Source organism: Lepisma saccharinum, chromosome 12 (genome assembly GCF_977018435.1).
Source record: "Lepisma saccharinum chromosome 12, izLepSacc3.1, whole genome shotgun sequence".
Lineage (NCBI taxonomy): Eukaryota > Metazoa > Arthropoda > Insecta > Zygentoma > Lepismatidae > Lepisma > Lepisma saccharinum.
The window spans coordinates 58807971-58827582 of record NC_139240.1 but is presented as its reverse complement, the minus strand read 5'-3'; the positions used below and the strand labels follow the sequence as shown (position 1 = coordinate 58827582).

The 19612-nt window shown below is 36.8% G+C and overlaps 1 protein-coding gene across 1 annotated transcript in view; it reads right to left on the bottom strand.

Annotated features, from left to right (window-relative positions):
* Positions 1–19612, bottom strand: part of Exo84 (exocyst complex component Exo84) — a 53057-nt gene that overhangs the window by 19447 nt on the left and 13998 nt on the right. The window contains exons 2-7 of the mRNA XM_083132451.1: positions 18929–19084; positions 13079–13278; positions 10735–10877; positions 8771–8924; positions 5944–6076; positions 923–1106 (exon numbers count right to left, since the gene is read on the bottom strand). Of these exons, the coding sequence (XP_082988577.1) occupies positions 923–1106; positions 5944–6076; positions 8771–8924; positions 10735–10877; positions 13079–13278; positions 18929–19084 (970 nt within the window). The remainder of the gene's footprint in view (positions 1–922; positions 1107–5943; positions 6077–8770; positions 8925–10734; positions 10878–13078; positions 13279–18928; positions 19085–19612) is intronic.

Below are 19612 nucleotides of genomic sequence, written 5' to 3'. Positions count from 1 at the left end.
AAGTAAAAAACTTAAGGTGACAGCTTAAAAACTCCGATGGGACACATGGACAATTTGGACATGGACACATGTGTTCTACCCAACATTGACGGAAGTCACTAGGGGACTGTAATGGATCTTCGATTTTTATTTGTTTAAGTTGTGGTTTTTATTTTTAACAGGGAATTTTTAACCAGCAAAGACTTCCATTGGAGTTTTTACGCAGTCACCATAAGTTTTTACCCTTTCTATCCTCAACCTGAATCAACTTACGATTTAACAACGCGGTACCATGTTTGGCACCTAAAGTTTTTTTTTTATTTTATTACCTGATGAAGGAAGTAGTACAGACTTCTGAAACGTTGTTCTGAAACATTCCTACTCACTCACGTAAGTTATTTATATATTTTTATTTGTGAAGTGATACATTGTTTACATCTCACGCGGCCGCCATTACACCTGCACTTGTGACCTGGAGGTTGCTTCTGATTGGTTATGCTACGGAAATAGGATCCTATCCTTGAGAAATGGCATGCAATATGCCATGAAATTTCTCACTTTACATGGTAGCATCTTGGTCATGGCGTAAATGTTAAGGAAAATGCTTTCATCCAAAGCAGGCTTCATAAAAGCAGGTATCTGTTCAAACAGATTGATTGATTTGGTTCATATTACCTTGCTTTCCTGCCGATTTTGGCTAATAGCAAAGATGAGGATGAGTCCTTTGATGAAATTGATGAAGGGACACTCAGAAAGAACACCCATGCCCAGGGATTCAAACTTGTGACCCTTGGGATGTGCTGGTGTCGCAGAATGCTAACCCAGTATGATGTAAGCATGGACACGTACTGAATCATGATATCAGTTTAGTTCCCCCACCATAAAAGCAGCGACCAATATCACCTTGAAATATGCCAATGGCCTCTCCAAAAGATCAACCTACCGAATATCTTGCAAAGGGGCATCATTCGGAGCTCCCCTGAGATAGCCATTGGCCTGTTCTAATAAGGAATGTGCTGTCTCGAAGTGCCGCTGCGCTATGGACACATCCAAGTCTTCCGGAACCTCCAGTAACCACTCTGGAATCTCAGGTTCTGGTTCGCCTTCTGGAGAGTCTTCGAAAAAGGCTGCATGAAGAATTCATTATCAATAAATCAGTATATCAATATATATATATCAATATATTTATTAAAAATATACAGTAGAATAGGTAATTTCAATATTATTAGATATAGGTTGTAGATTTCAAGTGATAAACTCCACCAGTAAGTCTCACATTCATTTGCTCCCAGCAATCAGTGCAGTAATGAACCGTAACAGGCAGAAAGAAAACCCAGACAGAAGTGAATCCATTCTGGGTCTCACTAACAAGGAGAGGAACAAGTTCTCATAACACCTCTCAGTTTTTTCATTCCCCTTCCCTTCAATATTATTTACCAGGGCTCGAAAATTCACTGTCGCCAGGTTGCCATAGCGACTAAATATTTTAGCCTAGCGACTGTGATCTTTTGCTGTAATATTGCCATATTTTTTAATAGTTTGCATGTACAAAATCTTGAAGATTCTAAGTTCAAATTGCAGTACAGCGTACATTAGCAAATGATTTTTTTTTTAATCAACATTGTGAACGTTCTATAGAATCAGTAACAATTTATTACTCTTTGTTCCCAAAACCTCCCATTTCCCGCTTTCTCACATGATTTAGCGATGTTTTGAATACGGTGATGCTCAGCTTCTTATAGATTGATCGATTAATTTGCATTATTTTACTTCAATTTTTGTGCCACTTTTGGCTAATTTGCGAAGATGGGGATGAGTGATGATATGATGAAATTGATGAATGAACACTCACAAATATCCATGCCCAGACCAGGATTCCAATTTGGGACCCCTGGCGTCCTAGCGCGATGTACTAACCACTCCACCACAGGGGCCGGCTCAGAATTGCTAGTAGGTAGTTTCCTGGTGCCTGATTTTCAGACCTGGTGCCTAGCTCTGAAGATTTTTCGAGCACTGTTATAGACATTCTTTTTTTTTTTGAGCAGCACAGGGACATGAAACATTGTCATATCATACCGGTTTACCGATAATTTTACAGATCCGATATATCTATACATATATTACAAAATAGCACGATATTCTGCCACGTTGTTATAATTTTCATGCATATAAACATAAAATCACCATTCTGTATATCTTAAAAGTAAATGTCTACATAGGCAGCTTCATTTGTATGCAGTCATCTAGTAGCACACACTTATTAAGGACGTCAATGAACCATTCAAGTTCCTTAAGGACAATTTGGAATTTTATATCGGATAGGTAGAATATCAATTATTGGTATCGGACAAAATTTCATATTGGTTCGAAAGGAACTCTTGATTTTGTGCAACAATATCAAATTTAGGATTATATTCAGCAATTAACACCAACATGCCACTTTATATAAAACTTTTGATCCCAAAATGTGGCTAGTTTTGTACCAAAATATTGATATTCTATTCACCATAAATATATAGCTCTATTGATAAGTGTGTTTATACATCACCTCTCTAAAAAAAATCATGAGAGTGAATGAGGAATGGAAAAAGTATCATTGGACACATATCCACACCTTATCAATATTTCAAACTTAAGCCCCCCGTCCCCCCCAATATATGAATTTGCAGCAGATTAATCCACACCTGTACATCCTTGCATCGGAGCATAAGGGTACCTTTAATCTGATATGAATGTTGATTTACGAGACACAAAGGGATTTGTAAACAAAGTAGCTAACAAGATTGATTGATTGATCGATTGATTAGGTTTATTTTACTTCGCTTTCTGCCACTTTTGGCTAATTGCAAAGATGAGGATGAGTGATGATATGAAATTGATGGAAGACACACTCACATAGGACACCCATGACTAGGCCGGAATTCCTAGCATCGTAGCATGATATGTTAACCACTCTGCCACAGCACTTGTCCAAAATGGCTATAAATACCAACATTAATTTGGAAATTAGTCTGAAACAGATATTGCAGCCAAATTCTTTGACCAAAATAGAGTATATTTATTTTTGTTATTTTATGTTGCTCTTCTGCTACGAAAGCTGAGGATGAGTGATGACATGATTAAATTAATGAAGGGACACTCACAAAGAACATGTTCCTGCCAGGACTCGAACCTGTTAACTTCAGTGGTGATTGAAAGACAAAACCTGCTAGGGTAATATGAACCTTCTCAAGTAGTGATAATTAATGGAACCAGAAACCAGTTCAAGGTAGCTACGATTTTTTTTATTATAACACCATTAAGTCTTGTTTCCATGATATGAAAAACTCAATATGCTGACCAAGGCAGTAATTTATTTTATTATAAAACATAAACTAAACGTAACATTTCAACCTTCTAGCAAGGTCTTCCTCAGACTCTGCACTAAGTACAAATGTAACAAGGTACAAAACAGGACGATATATATACACAAAAATTACTCTCCTCCAGACTATTAGAAAGTTGTTCTGGAACATTCTAGCAGGTGGCTTTCCCTTGTCAACTGTACTTTCACCTAAAAGGCTAAACATATTTTCTTCCATCTAGAATGTGGTTGGACTCTTTATCTCACACTCTTTTTCCTTCATTCTTCTCCCTTCTCTTGTCCTTTCCACTCTTTCTAACCCCTTCTTCCATTCTTTGTTTATCTTCAGTCCCCCATTCCAGTTCATTGTGTCTTTTTCACCTTTCTTCTCTATTTCCTTGGCCTCCTTCCATTTTCTCACTAGCATTCTCTTCTCCCTTCCTATCTGCTTAGCCTCATCCCACTCTATGTCATGTCCTGTTTCTCTCGTGTGTTTAAATATCGCATTTCTCTCTCTCTCTTAAGTCGTACATCATCCCTATGTTGTTTCAACCTGTCTTTCAGCCTCTTTTTTGTTTCTCCTATGTACACACTCTGACATTCTTTACATTTTACTTCGTAGATCCCTTCCTCTTCCTCTTCTGTTTTCCTTTTTCTTGTTTGCATTCTTCGTTATGCTTAAGATGCTTCTCCCTCCCTTCCTGTAAGTTTAAATGCCCGCTTTCCTAAGCACTTTGCATATCTTTTCTGTGGTCTTCCCCATACTCCTTATTCCAAACCTCCTCTCTTTTTCTTTCTCTTCCAATTCTCCCCTGCCACTTTTCTTCCTTTTTCTGTTTATTATGAAATTTCCTGACATTTCCAGGTTTTCCAGTTCAAAAATGAAATTTTCCCAGACATGTTTATCGTCATGATATTTGCTTTTAAACTTTGTGGTTTTCAATTAAATATATAATCAGTTAATTATTATGAATATTCACTTTCACAACTTTTTTTTTTAGCAAATTTCATTCTACATGCACAAAAACACATGAAAATTTGAAGAATAAAAAGTAAAATTACAATCGGCATCAAATGTATTGGGTGCTACAATCATGTGCTTCAAACCTTCAGGCTAAAGTAACAGAGGTACATTATTTCACCGTAACAGATCTCCACAATATAAAAACAACAGAAAAAGTTCATAATCCATACACAATTTTTCATTTTCTGGTGGATTTATAGTGTTGTAGAAAATGCTGATTTTTGCTTACATTTATAAGTACACAGCATCTAGAGAAATTTTTGTTGCATATAGGAATCCTAAACGAAATGCCAACAAGACTAAGATCTATAAAATAATAGACGATAACCTCATCGTCACCAACTTTTCCGGTAATTATGATCATATTGTCAGTGTACTTAAGTTATCAATCAGATATCTGTACTGCAAGTTTTGATGTTCCTTCTAATATCCAGTATTATAAAAGTGAAATTTTATTATAGAAATTCAAATAAACCACACTGCACTAGACTGAGAATCATATGAACAAAAGAAACAAGTTTCTGAACTGAATCTTTTTTGGGAGTGGAATCACAAGAACCGAATCCAGAAGTGAACTGCTTGTTCATTTTGCAACTTTTTCTCTTGCAGACTCCAAAATGCACGTAAATTCCAGACGATCTGCAAAATTCCCTGACATTTCCCTGTTTCCCAGGTTTTCCAGGCATGTAGCAACCCTGCAGTTCTACATTGCTACAATACTAATTTCAATGCTACATCATGAGTTATCCAATTTATAGAGGCATGCAAATTTCGTTTTTGACGAAGACACGAAATACGAAAGAACATGCTGTATTGTTCATTTTTCATGTTTCTGAACGGTCTGAGGTGCATTTTTCTACCCTGTTTTGTCACGAAATAATGCGAAATGAACTGCAAAATGCGAAATTGAGTCTTAAACACAAAATTTACCGTTTACGTACCGATGCGACACTTTCTGAAGTCTGAAGTATCCTGTGAGTTATGCAATTGATGGAAAATTGATTAATTCTGCTGTAAATATTTGAGAAGCAAAAATGGACCCCTTTATACAGGAATAAACTTAATACTCTGGTAACTACATAAATGTGCTATTAGAAGGGATAAGTTTATTTTGTGTAATAAGTGCAGTTTTAAATCAAATTTAGGATTATATTCACAATTTTAAAACCAAAATGTCATTTTATATAGCACTTTTGATGTGATTATTCACCGCTGTAACACCGAAATTTTATTTTATTTACCACTTTTGAACCCGAAATCGACTCTGTTTTTGTACTGAAATTTTGCTTTTTTTATTTACCAAAAATATGTGCCTCTACCAATTTATATTCTTCAGTTGTCACTTCTATGATCATCAGGTACCTGAAAATGCATACTCAACATTCTTCTAGAATAATTACTTACAATTAGGGATGGGCAGACATGAAATTTTCGCCGATACCGATCAAATACCAAATCAAAATTCCAAATGGTTCTTGAAGGACATGAACTGCAGTCCAAAAGAAGTTGCATAATTAGACAGCAACACATGTACAAAAATAGTAACAAAACATCAATGTAGGAATATGCCCTAAATATACTGTATCATAAAACTTACGGTTATTGGAATCCACAGACTCTGTCCGTGAAGGTCTGGAGGGAGGTCTTTCACCAGAGACGGATTCTCGCTTTTGCTGCTCCTGTGAAAGTCTGGCCTTTTTAGCTGCTTCAAATGCTTCTAACCATTCTTTCTGTAGATAATATATGGAAATTTTTGGTAACTGTCCACATTACAGCCCTCATATTAATATAAAATAGAAATAAAAACGTAATTATAGCACTTTAAATAGTTTCAGTTTCAATTTTACCAAGATCTTGATCAGGAAAAACAAAAAATTATGGAAACGATGGATTTTTTATCCATGTTTTAATTGATACAGGCACTTCACAGATTTCTTAAGGTATCTGTGATGAAGCTACCAGACAAGTGGCGAAATCAATAGCGAACACTGTGCAGAGAAACGAACCTGAAGTTTATAAGAATGAACTACCTCTCTCCGCATAACAGCATAATGGATATCTTTAGATGCAATGCCACAGGCATGTTATTTTTTCTATTTTATAAATACATATAATAGATTACCAAAAAAGTTGTACACTATATGCTGTCCCAGCTAACTTTAGAGCAGGGCCGTGCATATCAGTAGAGGAGGAAAATCGAGTGGTGAAAGCGCAGGCCAATCATACGGTCCTGACCGCACATGTATGGACGTACAGTCCAGATCTTACTCCGTACGCTAAAAGCACGTCTTGTCAAAATTTGCTTTTGCAGTTTTATCCCTAAGAAATTCTTAAATCAATCATATGGACATGGAGACAAAAATACGGTCCATTTGCCATGTGTGTTCGGTATTATCCTTTTCAAAGTTTGCAATGCTGCATGCCCCTCAAAATTAGATAGACTAAATTCTGTTCTAAATTTCTTCCTGGTCATTGCTCGCCACCGAATTCCATCCACAAAACATTTACAAAAGTCCTTCCTTCTGAAAATGCTTAATAAGCATACCCCTCACGATAGACACAAACTTGCAGACTATATTTTCCTCCATAAAATAACAAATGGAAACATAAGAAGTGATCGCCTTCAAGAAATTCACTTTCGAGTACAGTCCCGCACCACAAGGAGCACTCAGTTGTTCACATATCAGAAAGTCAGATTAAGCCTAATACAGCATTCCAATACAACACTCTACCAAACCAAGTTGATATTTTTGAAAACCAGTCACGTTTTAGAAAGCTACTGTGTAACAACATGTAATCCACTTTATCTCATATGGATGTATTTTAGTTTATGTTATTATTCTTTATTGTTACTTCTTGTTATTTCCATTGTTATTACATTGCAATGTAAAATGGCCAAAGCTGTATTTGGAATTCTCTGGTAAATAAATAAATAAGTAAGTAGCGAAGGAGGAAATCGCCCATTACACAATCCCGTTTCTCTCACTGTTCATTGGTGGAGCCGTCTCACATCACTACTTGCGCACAGACTTCTTCTCGTTCGCCTGGTATACAGTTAGCTGGTACGGAGTTTACAATTCCTCACTATCCTCCATATTTTTGTTCCTGTTTTGTCTTACAAATTGCTTGTCTGTTTGAAGATTCTAAATCAATTATTAGAGATGGGTCTAATTAATTAGCAGATAACAACTTTCATTGACAATTTTACCAATCCTGTATTTATATGAATAATCTGTCATTTTCTTATTGTCATTGTAACTATAAAAGAAAAAATTATGTACACTGTGCTATGAGTTTAAGTTTTTCTTGTAAGTCCACTTTATGCACAGATTGACTGGACCTACAGTTTAAAGTGGGATCTGAACCACTGTGCAATGTGCCTCCCAGAATTAATTTATTACAAGGTGACAATGTTATCACTAGAGGCACATATTTTTGGTAAATAAAAAAGCAAAATTTCGGTATAAAAACTGAGTCAATTTCGGGTTCAAAAGCGGTAAATAAAATAAAATATCGGTGTTATAGCGGTGAAAAATTGTATCAAAAGTGGTATATAAAAAGACATTTTGGTTTTAAAATTGTGAATATAATCCTAAATTTGATTTAAAAACTACACTTATTCCACAGAATTAACATTTCACTTCTAATAGCCCATTTATATAGTTATCCGAGTATTAAGTTTATTTCTGTGTAAAGGAGTCAATTTTTGTTTCTCCAATATTAACAGCAGAATTAATCAATTTTCCGGGAATTGCATAACTCTCAGGATAATTCAGACCTCAGAAGGTGCCGCGTCGGTGAATAAACCCTAAATTTCGTGTTTAAGAGTTAATTTCGCTTTTTGCAGTTCATTTCGCATTATTTCGTTACAAAACATGGTCACAAAATGCATCTCACACCTTTCAAAAACATGAAAAATTAACACTACAATGTGTTTTTTTCAATTTCGTTTTTTCATCAAAAACGAAATATGCATACCCCTAGTTATCACTATGCTTCAGGCAGGGCCCCACTATGCTGTAAGTACATATCTACAGTTTGTTTTTTCTTATTTCACAAATTGTCAAATGAAACAAGCATAGATACAAATTACTCTTATGTAACATTATAAACATATGACTTAAAAAGTATAAAAAACAACCACTGTTAAATTTAAATACAGTAAAACATCGTTAATCCAGGCCCCGATAAGATGGACTTTTGCTTAATCCGGACAGCCCCCCCCCAAAAAAAAACAACAGAATTCATGGTTTTAAATGTGGCTAGATGTCAACAATAGATCTTCCCAAAGAAAAGGCATTCAACCACTGATGAAATTCTGTAACATGCTACAAGCATGTTAAACCCAACCTCCTCATAACTTCTTTGCTTAATGCATAATTTCAAAACAAGGATGCATACATAGTCCATTCTTAAAATCTTACCTTGCTCTGAGAATTAGCACACTGGAACACTCGCGTGTCGGGAAAAGCTAAAAGCTTAAAGGCATGCTTAACACTGCCCAAGTCTCGTACATTAACAACAGCTAAATTGCCCAACTCATACATGGCTTGATATTTGTATCGTACTGGACCTCTCCTGAAAAAGTGCATAACATGTATATCACCCTTTCTGGTATTAATGAAATTCTTAAGAGTTACAAACAAAACTATTTGAATTCATATCTTACTTACGTTTTCAAAACAAATGTTATGACAACACACACAAGGAAAAAATTGAAAGACACACAATTATGTTAATTTAGGTACAGTCTAGAAACGACTGCACAGATCATATATGGGGAGTCTTGAGTTCTGTTTAAAGTAGGGCTGAGCCGATACCACTTTGAACCGATGCTGATACTCTTGCCGATTCCCACCGATATCAATACAGATACTTGAAAATTGCAAAAATTAAAATTTGTTCAAAATATTGATCAATGTTGGAATGTAAATTTTCTTCTGCAATTATATGCATCAATTTAACAAGAAATTTGCTTTAGAATATTCAAGAATTGCATCGGAATATTTAAATGGATGTTATGGAATCACAAAATATAGTTTTCGTGCAAAATTGGTGCAAAATAAAAAAAAAAAGTTTGAATTTTGCACAATTTTCAGGACAATTAGACTCAAAAGTGTCGCTTGGAATTTTTGCGGAATCCGTGAAGACCAATATGCCGGAAAAGTATCGGTAGATGAATTTCAACCGATACCACTGGTATCGACCGATAATGATAGATCGGTATCGGCTCAGCCCTAGCTTTAAGTCCACTTTATGTAAAGATTTACAATTTAGAGTTGAATCTGAACCACTATGTGTCTCTGCTGGGTAAAACCTGGGACCTCTCATTACAAGATGATGGTGTTACCACTAGGCCATCCGAGAGGCCCTAATACACAAGGACTGTGAGCATGCCAATGACCTCCCATCACCATTTTCTTGAAATGATGCCCACTTTTATCCCAACTGTTCCAATTATCCATTTTGTGGGGAAAACATGCAAACCTCCTTCAACACAAAACTAATTGTGTTAATTTGAAAGCAACCTTCAATTTCCAATCTACATGGGAAAGCGGCCAGCATAAAGCTAGGTCCTAATGTTGAAATCCTGAGTAAAGTACATATATTGATATTCATTCCTTTTATCTGTTAATATCTATTTCAATATTGGTTATTTCAACAACTTATGTTAAGTCCACTTTGCGTTTATATAGGGCAATCTAGTTTAAAGTGCGAGTCAATGTGTAATGTTCCTCCAAAGGGAAATGAACCTGGAATGCCTTGAATACATGATAACGGTGTTATTACTGCAGCATCAGAGAAACCGAAACTATGATGATCAGATAAATGCACATAAATGTCTTAGCCAGATGCTAAGCACAGGGGAACACTTTACCTTTTTTTACCTTTAGATGTCAAAGGTAGCCCCTCCACCCATTATCTGCTTCAGTAAATTTTATATAGGTCCATCCCTAACAAAAATACAAATTGCAAACTCAATAACTAAGAATTATTCTCTTGTAGTTTATAGTTTTTACAAGCATAAGAAAACAGTTTTTCATTGTGACGTTTCAGGAGAACACAGGCTCCCTTCATTTTTAACGTCTGATGAAGGGAGCGTGTGTTCTCCTGAAACGTCACAACGAAAATCTTTTCTTATGCTTGTAAAAACCGTAAACTACAAGAGAATAATTGTACAATGCAAGCAATGCGTACATACAAGAAAAACTATCAATAGCTAAGACAATATACAATGACTACATTCTCTGTACAATAGTGTACCTTTGCAAACTGACTGGGATAATCAGTGCTACATTGAAACAGTAGTCTTTTAGTCTTGTAGGCTTAGTCAGGTCTGAGGTTAAATTACAGTGGCTAATTTGACTTACAAATTGAATATGCATACCTGTTCGGAATCCACGATGCAAGCATAAATCCATCGTTGAGTAAATATCCATGGACACGTTGCAAGGCAGTGTTCTCATTCGGATCTAGCTCCAGAAGATCACCATTGTGAAGCAACTGACGGCCAGCAACTTCAAGAACGCTCTGAAATGAACGTTACAGTTTACAAACAAGACAGACAATGCAATGTTAAAACAGGATGTATAAATGTTACCAGGCAAATTCTCCGGACTTATGTCATTAACTTTGTGGCCATTAAGACTGAAAGCGAATGTTTTCCAGTTGCTGGATTGGGAGACAAGAGTCCTGTGGAATAGACACACGATGATAAGAGAATAAAAAAAATTCCAATACTATGCCCTATTGGGACAACAACATAATGTAAAAAAACGTTACCGGTAGGGAAAGTAAAATTGGGATCCCACTGAACTTGAAAATTAACTTTAAAAAAAACTAGAAAATTAAAATCTGAGTGAAAAGAAAGGTGTAATATTTGTATCAGTAAAGTTGATGCTAACGAACCAGTGGAAAAAATACAAATCAACAAATTGTATTTATGGGAAAAAAAAAAAAGAAAAGCTTCCAGGTACTTTATTACAATCCAATGACATATCCACAGGAATATCTAGTTACACACAGGGTAGATAAAAATGTCATTTCTCTCTAAAACATCATTTTTTATGATTATTTTTTAATTTAAATCTGTTCTTTAATATTTCAGAACAAAACATGCTTAAAATTGTTTAATTGAAGATTAGGCACACACAGGAGATGTACTACATAGAAATTTTCAGCAAAAAATGCAGGCTCGACCAGGACTATGGCTATGCTATAAACACAGGTTGAAGTCCTGGTCGAGCCTGCATTTTTTGCTGAAAATTTCTACGTAGCACATCTCCTGTGTGTGCCTAATCTACAATAATTAACATCTCTAAGCTGGAAGAAACCAGGCAACGTCGAAGTCTACTGTGTTTTAAAAACAACAACTCCCGTTGCGGTAGCACTGGCAGAGATGATTCCACGCAGGTAAAACAGCGACAGCGAAATATCAGGCGAGGCCAGGCTGGCTCGGTAGCTCAGCGGTAGAGCCATGGCACGGTATGCCAGAGACCCGAGTTCGGGTCCTGGTCGAGCCTGCATTTTTCGCTGAAAATTTCTACGTTATAATTGTTTGTATGTTTTTTGGCACCATACATGATTATATGATGTACAATGTAGCACCATATATGATTTTATAGAAAGTTTTTCTAGTAAAATATTTGATATAAAATATTTGATCAGTTTGATTAAAGCAAATAAAAAAATTATCATGTAAATATACATTTTTCTGTTTCTGTATAAATGAACCAACTATTGAAACGTTTGTTGAGTCTTCCAGTGAAAATAAAACATGCTGGATGTACTCTATAATTGTAATTTAAAATATTGAATTAAATATCTGTCTTTGTAGCTGATTCTTGGCAATTTTTTTTTTTGAGTTTGAAAAATATCAGCTTCCATGTTTATTTACAGTTTAATGATAATGTCACTATTTATGATTTAATATGATTAACTAACTAACTCTCTAGCCTTCTTAAACCCGAAGGTTCATGACTGCAGCAACACAGGCCTTCCATCTGTCGCTATCCTGAGCAAGATCTATATACTCTTTTCCATCCCTACCGATTTCCTTTAGGTCCATCTCAACGTTGTCCATCCATCTTCGTCTTGGTCTTCCTACAGGTCTCTTACCATCAGGTTTCCCAAAAAGAATCCTGTAAACTCCTCTTTCCTCTCCCATTCGTGCCACATGGCCTGCCCACCTAAGTCTTCTTGATTTAATTATTCTAATAATATCTGGACATGAATACATATTATGTATTTCTAAATTATGTAACCTTCTCCACTCACCTGTCTCCTCATCCCTTTTAGGTCCAAATATTTTCCTAAGGATCTTATTTTCAAATACTCTCAATTTACGTTTCTCTTTCAATGTAAGGGACCAATATGATTAGGATCTTGTGAATTTTTCTCCACAAAATGTTTGCTATTTTTGCGTATAAAAATTATTGAAATTTAAATCAAGAGAAATATAAGTGTGTTTACATTTCGTTTTGTATGAGCTTCACACCATCAGTACATGTATTTTGTTTCCTTCATTTTCCTTTCTTAGAGCTTAATAAACATAATTATATGATTACAAGATTAATGTACTTTCACCAAAAGTAACTCTGATATCTACAAAAACCTTATGTACATTATTCTATAAATTATTTATTGAAAGCAATTTAAATCAGTGATTTCCTTTTAAAAAAATCACCTGGTTCAAAAGAATCCACCTTTGTTACACAGTAACTAATATTTACCACACAGCCTTCCACTTTCTCCAATACTTCCGTCAACTTCTTTCTCCCTTCGTCTTCTTTCTCTTCCTTCTCCTTTTTCCTAAAATCAAGGTCGAGGGCCGGTACCTTATCTCCCAACAAGGATGTTTCCATCAGCGAGTTCAGCAGCGCCCTCTGTTCCGTTAACGTATGGGATAATTGATACATCTCGCTTTCCAAGTCTGAATATCAATTAAGGATTTTGTTTGTCACATAGAACTGTTCCTTATATTTGCTATACTTGCATACAAATCTCTCATTAATAAAAAAACAACAATATTTATGCTCATTGAGCTCTTTCCTAAGAAGCTTCTGAGTGAAGCAACAGGCAACTATAGCCTGACAAGTTAAGTCCCGATATGCGCAGATCGCTGCGGAGCACTTCCTATTACGTCATCCTCCCCACCACTCTTCTACTCACAGGTCTGGCGTTGAGAGTACCAGTGGTGCCAACTCAGCAAAATTAAGCTAAAACAAATATGACAAACGATTTTCACTGTTTAGCGTGACTGTGCATGCAGGCTCCTATTATATCAGTGGTTCATTTTATTGAATCCGGCCTTTGAAAATGCGTGCGGTGCACCGATCGTAAACTGTAGTATTACACACGTGCATTAAGGTTTATAACGAAGAGAAACTACAGGGCGAATGACTTCATTTTCTGAATGCGACATCGAGCAGTGGCCAGTTTTTTTTTTGTTTGTTTTTTTAACTATTGGGGTGGTGGTTCGCTTGTTTATCGTACAACAATCACTACGAGAACGCAATCTGATAACACGCTTGCCTGTGTTCTTTTCTAAAGCATTGAAATGTTCATGCTCTTTACTCTTGGCTGCAAGATTCTTACTTTGAAAGAGATGGACTTATGGACGAGCGTGTAGATGAACTGAATTAGACTTGGTAAAGCCGATTCAGACACGGACACAGATTCATCATTAGACACAGACTCGGATGAGTGGGAGAGTGAAACTGAAGAAGGAGAAATGGAAAACATTTAGAAGGTGAGCTCAGTTCTATCGTTTATATATTTTTCATATTTCTATTGTTTTATTTCATACATTTCTTATGCTGGTAAGAAATATCCCTAATATAACTTAATTCCTTTAAGGTTTAAAGGGAAAATATCAAAATGTATTTAGAATTTAGCGTAATCAATAGGTAGTGTAGGTGACGGGATACTAATTCATGCCTTTCACATTCAAATGTCGTTGAAAATTCTCAGACAATTCCGCTCCCTCCAGGTTGCAACACTGCGAACGAATGTCGCCGCAGACAATGGAGTGGGGAAATGTGATGTGAGGTGCGCAAACAATGGATTGCAGTGTCTTGTTTTTAAACTTGTCAAGTTATAGCATGCAACAAGCATTTTTAATTATTTTTTTTTGTTGTACGCATTGCATGCATTGTATAATTATTTTTCTTGTAGCCTACGGTTGTTACAAGCTTAAAAATGCAGTTTTTTTGTTGTTGTTGTGGTGTTTCATGAGAATACATGCTCCCTTCATCAGACATTTATTTTTAGTTTGTTTGGCTAAAGGTAAGATTTTATAATACCGGGTAATTCACCAATTTCGTTCATATTTCGCATACTCAACAATTTAGGGATCCTAATCACGAATCTGCAGTTAATATTTGGCAGCCACATGTGGAATTTCCAAAAAAAGGGGGTCCGTGATTGCAACCGACAATGCACGATTGCTCATTATTTAGTGGAAATTTGTCGCTCAAGTGCTACGAAACTGACATATTTTTACGGTGACCCACAAACCATTCACGCATAGCCCCAAAAACCATCCATGGTAAGGTCAGGTCAGGTTAGGCAAACATAGTTAAAATATATCTGACATTTTTTACGGTGCCCTACAAACCATTCCCGCATAGCCCCAAAAACCATTCATCCATAGCCCCACAAAACATTCACGGTTAGGTCAGATTAGGCAAACATAGTTAAAATTTGGGGTCATAGTAATATCAGGAATGTATATTTCGTTTTTAAAGTATTGGAAACAGAAAATCTTCCGGTAAATAATGACCAATTGTGCACTGTCGGTTGCGATCATGGACCCCCTTTTTTCCGAAATTCTACACGTGACTGCCAAATATTAACTGCAGATTCGTGATTAGGAGCCCTAAAATATTGAGTATGCGAAATATGAACAAAATCGAGGAATTATCCGGTATTGTAAAATTACTCCAAATAAAATTTTTAAAAACTGTGTTTTTAGAGAAATAACTGGCTGTATGTGTTACTTGCAGTGGCATGCCAAGGTTTTTTGAAAGAGGAAGGGCAAGGTCCGTCGAAGCCCACTTTCCCCCGCTCTAGAAGGTCTGGTCATAACCGGTCTTTTTGTCAATCCCCGTGTTTACAACTTCCGCAGGGGTTCTGTGACGTCATCAGCATGATACTCTCTGCGTGTCTGCTATTTGCAGCACTGTAAAGCTTGCAACGCTCTTGTTTTTAAGAGAAAAAACACATACTGAAGAGCATCGCAATACAACTTACACAGAATACATGAAAGTAATGGTGTATAGATGAATTATAAGTATGTAAAAGCATAAACTTACCCACGGCTAGTGCTGGAAAGAACTGGAAGAAGAGCAGCTCTGGGTCCATTGTTTTTGTTTCATGGCATTTCGCCTTTTTATTTCTTGGGTCCTACGATTCAGATATCGAACTCTGAAAAATGTTCTTGCTCTACAAAACAACTTGAGCATCTTCGGATCTTCATGGGGAAACCTATTTTTCAGAATTTCCAACAGACTGCTTATTACTTTTGCTCTTCGATTTATTGTTTTTCCGTGGAACTGCCGGAATATTCCCTCACACTCTTTTATAACTTGCATCCAATGAGGAGAAGGAGACACAAGGCCACCCCGTGACAAAGTTTCTATCCATCCTCCACCCGATGAATTTGATGCACAAATTTCACCAGCTTCGACATTCCTACATTTTCTTGCGATATAGCCCACAACATACCGCAGAGCCTCCTTTTCTTCATTTCTCATCAAGTAAAGCATGTCACTGTTTTCATCTGGCAAGTCTACAGATGATGACGTAAAGGTCACTTCTTGTCTTTGGTCAGTTGTTTGAGAATCGACGAGACCGTCAAACAATGAAGCAAGCATCGTGGTCTCCCCAGCATCTTCCACAGGAGCACTCCCCGGGTGAGGCAGGCGGCAACCTAGTATCAATAAGCGCAACCTGTGCTTCACTTCTACCGGTAGCGGATTGTTGTAAAAATTCCCCATCCCACGAAGTTGAGAGAAAAGGTTCTCCAGAGCATCTTGGTTCAGCTTTCTGGTAAGAATGTATTTCAAACCTTTTGATTTTAAATCATGGTATAATCCTCTTAGGCTGCGGATGGAGACAAGAAATCCTTGTTGGAATGGAAGAAGATTGCGTTTTCCCATAACTCTTGCCTCTGATATTGCTTTCTCCATTTCACTAAGCACTTCCATTTGTTCGTCATAATGTATGCCAAAGCCACATTTGATTTTATTGCTAGAATTCAGTGGCACACCTGAATTCATGACGTCAATAAAATTGTTAGTGAGATGGAAAAAATTTGCCTCAACCTCATTCTCTGGGAAGACATACTCAATAAGAGCAGCAGTGTGCCTGGAGAAAAGTTCCATTGCTGGCGCAACCCTTTGTCTGTCGTTCTGTTGCACTGATATGTGCATCCAATTTAACTTTGGAGCAAGCCTGAGTTCGGAAGAATCCATTTTGAGTATCCTTTCTATGATACTTTTCTTCATAACTGTTTCATTCCACTGGATCCCATTATCGATAAAATGATTCCTCAATAATTTTATTAAGTGTGGCAAATCCGCAAAAACCCAAATTTTCTCCCCTGACAATGGAACTGAAAAAAACGGCTGCTCACAATTGACACTAAGATCGTTCCATAGTTTTCTATTACTTCCACCTAGATCCGAAACTACAGCGACTATTTTATACCCAGCTACCCCAACCATGGATATAATATCAAACAACAAATCCTTGGTCATAGCCATATCAAAGTTATAGTATACTGGCTGTTTCCATTCACCTGTCAAACCTCGAAACATTGCAACCTGAACATTTCTATGGGGACCCAAAACTCTCATTTTCACTGTCGTAGCACACTCGTCCGTTAACATTCATTTCATCAAACAACAGGACACACAGTTTTTCCACTTCAGTCAAACACTGTCCCTGCTGTTTCATAATATTCAAAACTGGTGCAAGAATTCCTGGTGGGAGTCTCAATTTCTGCGTCCAGCGACGAAGCGTTGCAATGCTGGGTAATGGAATTCCGACCTCTGATCTCATGTGGGTATACAATCGTTCACTGATCGCCCTTTGTGTTAAAGCAGGAATTATATCTTCCTGTTTCCACCTCTGCTTTCTATTCCCCTTAATTAACATGTTGATTTGCCCTGGAGTAAAGGTTTTGCTCAAAATTTGTCTCACTTTTTTGTTCACGATAGTTTTCACTTTCTTCCGCTCCCTTGTTTTTAAAGCCACTTTTGACTGCAATACCTTCTTATACCTTGCTTGCCATTTTTGCAAATTGATTTTAAGGTTTTTAATTTCCTCATGACAATTATTTATATCTGTCTTTAGCTTTTCATTTTCCCCACGAAGCACTTCCAGTTGTTTTGTGTTTTCGATTTTTTCACTTTCTATTGAACAAACAAATGGCAACACAGATAAAGGCTTTTGTTCTTGAGGTGGCACGCTGCTGTTCACTAATAATTGTTCACTTACCTTAGAGATAACCCTTTTCCTAGCACATCTTGCCTTTGCACCTTGCACGAACGCTGTTGTCGTCACTGACCTGCACATGTGTGACTGGAAGTAACAATGTAGGAATGGCATCTTTCTTCAGTCTCTTCTTTGGTGTAATTCCTAATAATTCCGATTTTAAATCGCGTTCGTAACATTCTGGTGAAAAATGTGAAGAACAAATACTCGAGTTAGCAACCTGAAATTTGTCTTTTCGATAACATTTGCTCTCCCAGATTTTTCGGAACTTCTCGTTGGGAGGAAATTTATGGTAAACTATATCAAAATTTTTAGTTTTCCTGAGATAGTTTCGACATGTGCTCACAGCACAGTTAGCCATTATTATTATCACTCACATTACAATATGAAAACACAACAAAATGACTAAAAATACACGCGAATACACGAATACAAGAGCAAGGAAAGAACACAGAAACACGTTTCCCCTGCTAAAACTAGCGGATACTAAACTTTCCCCAGCGACCTGTCATGTCTATGACGTCACAGTTTTACAACCACCTCCGCTTGCTCAAAAGGCGCGTTATGAACGGACCTTCCAAAGCGAGCGGCAAACACAGGTCAACGGACCTTGGAGGAAGGGGTATGTATACTTTTCTATGGTAGTCAGTTCTAATTTTGCCATCTTTTCCTGCCATTGACGTTCTTTTTTATTAATAACGAGCCAAAGGAGTGGCTTATGACCCTTCGACATGCCACTGGTCAGTTGGAAACGAACCCCCGGCAATATTAGGTGGTCACAAATTAAAGCTCCTCCTACTCAGAGCCTTACGGAACTCCTTCGAACCATCGAATTGCGGTGAAACTTGGTGTAGAGGCTATGGACACATTGGGAAAGTGAATTCCGATGAAAAAAATAGTTCAAGTTCTCACCACCAGGTGCAAACATTCATTAACAACATAATCTTCATAAACCATGCAAAATATTTCACTTTCTCAAGAGGGTACAGGGGGTCAAAGGTACCAAAAAAGGAATTAATGGCCAACTAGCTAATTGTCTACTTAGCCACTGATTACAGTGGATGGAAATTCATGAAGGATACGTGATATTTCCTTGGCAGTTTCAATGAACTGCATGTAATTCTGGTAGACATTTTTCTTAAGAAGCACATTTGTTTCATCAGCAAGACCCTGGATTTTTTGCCTTTGCTGCTGAAGTTCCTGACCTCCCACACAGCGCTGTGACAACTCCTTCACAACTGCAAGAATATAAACAACAAATGAAATTGAAACACATGCGCAAATGTATTTATTTCAAATTACACTTAATACTTAGTCGCAAAACTATTGTTCTGTTGTCACATTCAATCAATTTTCTTCAGTCAGAAAAACACATAAGTTTATGGTGCATCAAGTCTATAATTGAGTATTTAAAATACTTCTTACCTCTGTTGAGACATATTTTTGTATTTTTCTGTCAAAAAATATTGAACTTCCTGTCCTATTTCTGCACATCATATATTCTCAAACAAATGAACATAGTACAAAATAAGGATATGGAAGTACCAAGATTACATTCCGACAGCAATATTGCTACTATTAATTTATGAAGGTCTGGTGGATGTTATGGTAATAGCAGGCTGCTACCTCCACCAGAAAGGAAATTAAAATGAAGGTAAGACTTGCATCTCCGAACAACGCATTTCTTCATTTTTACAGGAGAGACTACTTATGGAAATGACTCTCTCTAGCATTCCAAAAGTTCGTGGAGGTATTTTTTGTCATCG